The sequence below is a fragment of the Phoenix dactylifera genome, chromosome 12 (assembly GCF_051530095.1).
Source record: "Phoenix dactylifera cultivar Ajwa chromosome 12, Ajwa_hap1_PhDact_Kaust_v1.1, whole genome shotgun sequence".
NCBI classification, from domain to species: domain Eukaryota; kingdom Viridiplantae; phylum Streptophyta; class Magnoliopsida; order Arecales; family Arecaceae; genus Phoenix; species Phoenix dactylifera.
The window spans coordinates 75,476-82,243 of NC_143201.1; the positions used below are offsets into that span (position 1 = coordinate 75,476).

A 6,768-nucleotide genomic window follows, 5' to 3' on the forward strand; every position below is an offset into this window, starting at 1 on the left:
AGATAGCTGACTGAGTTGCTTCTTTTGTTGCTCTGCATGCTGGTGGCTTCCTATAGAATAGCTACGAAACTATTTCTCCTCTCCTAATTTTTTTTGTATTTTTTAATTTTATTAAATATATCTATATCCATTCAATCTAATAAAAAAAAAAAACAGGAGGAGGAGGAGGAGGAGGAGGAGAGGAGGAGGGGGATGATCCATCTGGGCATGCCGCACCCATTCGTCTTTGACAAAAAAGAATTCCACGAAAATGTTCATCAGCAAACCGCGTCGGCCGCCCTGCTGGCTCTAATCAAAGGAAATGCGAAAAAAACAAAAAAAAAATTCCTCGAACGCGCAGTCCGTCAAGAGTCGAGTCAGCAACCCACTCAGCATTCGCGCGGGCAATAAAAAATTGCAAATGAAATGGATGAATTGTTTTTGTCTGCGGTCCCGCTACGTTTAGCGTCCAATAAATATGCTCGAACAACTTGCGCGCGTTTTCTTGACTGGACTGTGTCTGTTTCACCTACTTTTACCCTACTCTCTCAATTCTCCCTCTTTCTCCCATAGATCATGATAATGATGGGCGCACGAGTTCTCGCCCTTCACCCACCTCGCCTTCTTTCATCCTTTTACCATTGCTATTATTGCTATAACTCGGCACGGAGAACGGTCGAAAGGCAGACGTGCGAGGAACAGAACATATTGATCCAGATGAGATAGAGAGAACCGACGATGACGACGAGGAGAATGAGATGCGAAGAGGAGGTGGAGGCGACGGCCGTGAAGGAGGGCGGGAGTCTGGGAGAAGGGGAGGCGCGGCCGTCTTCTCGGCTTCCGACCCCGAGGACAGGAGATTTTTTGGGGAGGCACCGCCTGTCTGCCGCCATAAACCGCCTCAATCAAGAGATCCACTCCCTCCAGGTCCGTTCTCTCTCTTCCACCTGCTTACCCTGGCCGACCGACTTCTTTCTTCTACTTCTGTCCCGCCCCTAGATACGAATCTTGGGAGGATCATGTATTGTTGGCTTGGGTGTGAGATCAGTCCCTGCCTGTTTCTTTCTTTCCTTCCTTCCTTCCTTCCTTCCTTGTTTCTTCTTTCTCCTCCCGCAGCCACATGGGACCTGTTGCGCGCGCGCTCCGCACGCACGCACTTCCCCGCTGGATCGATCCACCACGTGTCTCTGGTTTGAAGAATCAGATCCAATTTTTGATTGCATAACGGTATGCATCTTTCGTCCTCATCATTCGTTATATTTCTCGGCTACCAGCCTCCACCATGTTTGAATAGAACCATGTACTTTGCTTCCAATCAGCTGTCAGAGCCTTCCCCCCTTTGCTGAACCAAGCACCAAGCAAGTATGCTAAGCGAACCTGCAAGAAGATCGTTGGCCCCTCAACTAAAAGCTCGCCTGTTCCTATTTTGAAGCCAATCTAAAAGAAACCTACCAATTTTCTTGTCCGAAGCGTGTGGGACTTGGATCGCTATCCCCGCAAACTCACCGTCCATAGCAAATTCCGTCATGTGACCAGTCTCGAGCCTTCTGAACCATCGGAGATGCATTCTGAACTATCTAAATACGGATCATAGGGTTCCTTGGCTTGATTATGACTGTGCAAGACAGCATCATATATAATAGCCACACCGATGAATCGCCTTCATCGACGCTAATACTTTCTTGTGCTGATAAAATAACTCTCACTCCCTCGAATCTTCCGGAACACAGACCAATGAACAATCACATGATTGGTTCGAAAGATAGCCCACTCCATTTTCGAGTCGAAGCCCAATAGCGTTGGATTAGTGGGAGAAGAATGTAGGTTTCGGAAGGCAGTGTTGATTGAGATAGCCCGCATAGTTGGTGAGGTGGAGCTAGCGTTGTGCATATCTGAGGTATCTGGGTTTGGATCCAAGAACGCCCGGACTTTTTGGATCATACTTCATAGAAGGAAACAACTAACTCGAGCAAATGGGATTAGAAATGAAACTTTGAAGTCCTGAATTGTTTCGTTATCCTATTCTGGTTCCTCAAGAGGGTAGTCACAACTGCAGGCCATTGATCTTGATGCAATATGAAAGAGAAGAAAAGAAAAAAAGAGAGATGACATTGTCTGATTTCTTATCCATGTCGTACAGTACCTTTTTTGGAATTTCAACCAGCAATGGAGAATTATGCGACATTAGATCTTCAACCAGACTCTTTCTTAGGCCTCGGAGAGGCATCAGTTCTTGATTGTGTGTTATGGGTGGTGCTAGTGCAGGTGGAATCCTAAATACAGAGAGTAAATTCTGGCCATTCTTTGATTCTTTCTGGCCCTGCAGTTAGAAAAGCTCTATATAGAAGGATTGGATGGGGCTGGGGCGGGGAGGGGAAAGTGAAGGGAAGGGGGTGGAGATAGTAGGCTGCAGAGGTGGGGATGGAGCGAGGGTGAAGGGGGTGGGCAGGAATGAGCGTAACAGGGGAGGGGGTGCGGGCGGAGAGGACTGGAGGAGGTGGAGATGGCTGGCCGAGAGGCTGGTTGGCACGCATGTGGGTTATGTCTATCTTCAAATCCTTAGCATGAAATTGATTTGTATCGGTTGGAAGACATGCAGGACCTAGACCTTATCCATCCCACTTGCCTCATATTTGTTCAGGTGCATGCACTGAGTTGCTTGGTTTTAACACTTGGATTTGAAACTGTTGCTTTTACGGGTGTTCGCCCGTGCAGCATATGTATATAATTATGTAGAAGTGTGGACACGGGCACACGCCAAGCAGGCGGATGCATGCCAACATACATATATGCATATAGCATAACTAACTGAAAACCAATTGCCTTTTGAATTTATCAATGTCTTGGCCATGGCTTGGCAGTGAAGGGAGGAGAATAAGGCGCCGACTGTCAAGGGTTTTTATTGAAAGGGTGGGTGTGGGCAGGGTGTCACTGGACAATTAGGTTCTGTTAGCCATGCTGCGCATGGACGTATGCCCGAGTGAAGCAATTTTGGTGGCCATGGCTATGCGTTTATGAGAAGATATTGTAGAGTTCATGCATGTTACGCATTCGATAAGGAGTGTTTGATGCATAGATGTGATCCAATCAACTGTTAAAACATTTTCCCTTGGTTTTTTATTCATGCAAATTATGAGGTATATCATACACCTCCACTTCTGATTGATAAGCTTCTATCTTTTGTAAAATAAAATCATAAGGGTTGTATATAATGGAGTGGAGAGTGCCTTTATTTAGGCGAGTTTCCCAGGTGACATGTAGGAGACCAAAATCATATCCACTTAGGGATGTGGTACTAGCTATCTTGGCTAGAGCTAGACAGGGTCCATGTCTAACAACAAGTGCTTTGAAGACTTTAACAGAAAAGTGCGCCACCCTGCACAGGATGTGACTTTGGAGTCGAGATTTTCTCACTTCTGGCCATAGATTTGGTGCAAATGATTTAATGACCCATACCTAATTCTTCTAAAAGAATACAGGTATACAACCTTGTAGGCACTAGCCCTAATGCACAGATCTACGACTGAAACAATGCTGACCCCACAAAAAGTTATAATGCTCTCACAGACAGATGCGTATGTGTATATCTGTTTAAATGTGTCTCTATGTGCGCATAAATACATGCGTACAAACATATACTCATATACATGCCTATCGCATGCGCCTACATGTTTTAGTATGCATTTCATGCACAAATTTATATAGTGCAGGCATAATTATGTCTATAAGTTACATCTATGATGCCATACTTTATATCATCTTGCTTTGCCTCTCTTTTTTGTGACTAGCCACTCCCAGAGTCCTTATCTTAAAAGAAACCCAGTCAATAACATTATCCTATGTTTTTGGTGTCATTCATCAGCTACACGTTGTTCTATACCCATCTACCTTAAGTTGTCTGATGCTATGGATGGCAAGAGTGCAACATTAAACTGGTGAAAATTTCCTTTTATTAAGTAATAGGTTATTTCCTTGTACAGCTTGTTCTTTTTTTTTTTTTTGGCTAAAAGCGATGATTCATACTATACGGGTACGAATACACCTAGTAGAGTCTGCATACGAAATATCCCGGAATGCATCAGGCAACTCATCCTCACCAACCCATAGGGAGCCGTCTGAGTGGCTCGCAACATACGCCGCCACCCAGTCTGCCGCCCCGTTGGCCTCCCGATATACATGCACAGCTTGTTCTTCTCCTACGATGATAATGGACTAATAGTCCCTCTCTCTATATATATACGGATTTCTTATCGCCATCTTCCTCTAGCTCGAGCTCTTTTTTGGCCTCATAGCTTCTTATGGTCGTGAAATGGTGTCAAGCTTGGGCCTAATAGTTCGATGTTAGTTTAGTCATATGTCAAGACTAGGTGTAGACTCTTCTGCTGATATTTATGCCATGTTGAAGGAGCCACATAAGTTTCAACAAAGACATAGTAATTGCTTTTCTTTAAAACCCCAATCTGCATGCTTCTATTAATTTGTGTAGCTGGTATCCATCAGATAATTCACCTATGAGTTAGAAAATGAATATTTGATTTAACAAGTACCCTATCATGTTAATATTCCTCAAAGAATTAATCTGTTAGAGGGATGTGATGCAGGAAGGAAGCTTCCTATTGTGAATTTAGCATAGGTTTATTACAATGGTAAGAGATTGTGGGAGGGGAGGTGTAGGGAAACAACACTTCTTTCCTTCTACTATTGGTGCTATTAGAGTTTTGAAAGCAAATTGGAGAATTAGCAACAGGAGAGATGTGCTATAAATGTATAAGTGCTTGAGAGTTCATTCTAACGTTTCTCTACCAATTTGTCTAAATTGATATCGTAATTCTTTTTAAAAAAACAATATTAAAATATCAAAGATTTCATTTTTCTTTTCGCTGCTACTGTTTGATACTATATCACAAATTACCATATTAAAACATTAAAGATTTCTTCTTCTATTTCGCTGCTACTGTTTTATACTATGTCAATCATAGTCAAAGATCCGGGAATTCCTCTCTCTCATAACCCATTAAATTTATAATAACAAACTTCTTTGGAAGAAACTTTTTTTCACTACCGTTAATACCTATTCAGAATTTCAGATACAGTAAGACGGCCCTTGTTCTTCCATCTTTCGGTGCATAGGCTTGTGTGACGTGTAATAGTTCCAGAATGCTCATTTTCCATGTGATGCTGCGGCAGGGTGTTTACCCTGAACGTTCCACTTTCATAGACCTGACAAAACTAGCATTCTGAGGCAACATATGAGTAACATCTGAAGCGGTCAGCTCTTATAAGCTTGCCTAATTGTAGCTCAGGCATCAGCATTGCCACTCATAATGAATTGAGATTGGACTGAGTCCAACCTTTCTGCTTCAAAAAAAAAAAAAGAAAAAAAAAAGAGGAAAGAAAATTGGATGAGTGATGCAAAAAGAGAGCCATGAATAATTGGGCACAGCATTACATGGTTCCCTTGCTCTCCAGAATACCAAACTGTGTAACCTGACACATAAAGCAGCCTGCGTATCTATGGAATGTCGTGAAACTGTCTCTGTGCTTGAAATGGGTTCGGCAATCTTTTACAGCAGGGAACAGATACTGGAAGAGATTTCTTTGGATGAACTTACCTTTGATTTAGAACTAGGGAAATGATGGATCAGTTGATTCTAAGATAACTGTATATTTTGTTTGCTTTTTCTATGCATGCAGGAGGAACTAGACAAACTCGATTCAACAGAGCCTTCCTCCGCAGCATGCAAGGAGTAAGTGAATATTATGGTTTTGTGGTCTTGCGTTTTGCTCCTTTCCATAAGTTCAATCCAATGTCTGGTCGCCTGTGTTTTATGTCCGTGAGTATTCTGCAGGGTTCTCGTCAGCACGGAAGGCATACCTGACGCCCTCCTTCCTGTGTGAGTGTTGCTGTAAATCATCAGATAGTTGATTATGCATCACGGTGATGTTTTCTTACGTGTAACTTGGTGATGTTCTTTGTTCCGCTTGCCTATTTTCAGCACCAGCGGCCCAGAGATCGTTGCCTGGAACCGGTGGTTTGAAAGGGTCCGTAGCTCTCACGGTCACAAATGGTGGGCATGAAGGCCTCGATTTTTCTTAGTGTTGGTGTCCGGTCATGGATGAAAGCACTCACGCGGACATCCCGATCGAGTCAATGTCAGTGTCATTCTCTGATGCCTGGGCTATTCTTTCCGGTAGATCCAAACGGATAGAAATATATCGTGAGCTGTTAATTGTGGCGTTGGTTATGTGAACGCTTTCCCCTTGGGGGCAAATATTGATTTCCATGAGATAAAAAAAGGAAGTTAATTTGCATGGATACTCTTTGGATATTTTATACAGCAGTTTCTCTAATCTGCCTTTCTGGCACCGTTGGGGGATGTATGTTGTCGATTATCTTCAAGTTTGCATTGCTTCTGCCTTGTTTTCCAGGTCATTAGAAATTAGGAAGGTGTCGCATCTCTGAAACTCATCGCAGATCTCTGGTTGCAGCAGTGTGGAAAGCAGATTAGAGAAAAAGAAGGAGAGCACAGAGAGAACGAAAGGCAAGGAGGAGAAGAGGGTGGGCCTCACCATTGCTATGGTTCTGGACATGGCGGATGAAAAGGAATCGGAACTTGCTTCAATGCCTTGTGTTGCTGGAAATTGAACCCGGGGGCGGCCGCGAACCGAGGAGGAGGAGGAGCCTCCGCTGCCGGGACGGTGGGTGGCGGTGCGCCGACGGCTGGTGGCGTCCTCCTGGAGGGGTGCAAGTCCGCCGTAGGAGCGGTGGTCGATGGCGTGCCGGCGGGT

The 6,768-nt window shown here is 44.0% G+C and overlaps 1 protein-coding gene across 1 annotated transcript; it reads left to right on the forward strand.

The window, feature by feature from the left end:
* Positions 1 to 574: 574 nt before the first annotated feature.
* Positions 575 to 6,330, forward strand: LOC103696817 (guanine nucleotide-binding protein subunit gamma 2-like). Its single transcript, XM_008778535.6, has 4 exons — positions 575 to 906; positions 5,674 to 5,726; positions 5,829 to 5,873; positions 5,976 to 6,330. Exons 1-4 carry the CDS (start codon positions 718 to 720, stop codon positions 6,055 to 6,057), a joined length of 369 nt encoding a protein of 122 aa, XP_008776757.1. The 5' UTR covers positions 575 to 717; the 3' UTR covers positions 6,058 to 6,330.
* Positions 6,331 to 6,768: the final 438 nt, after the last annotated feature.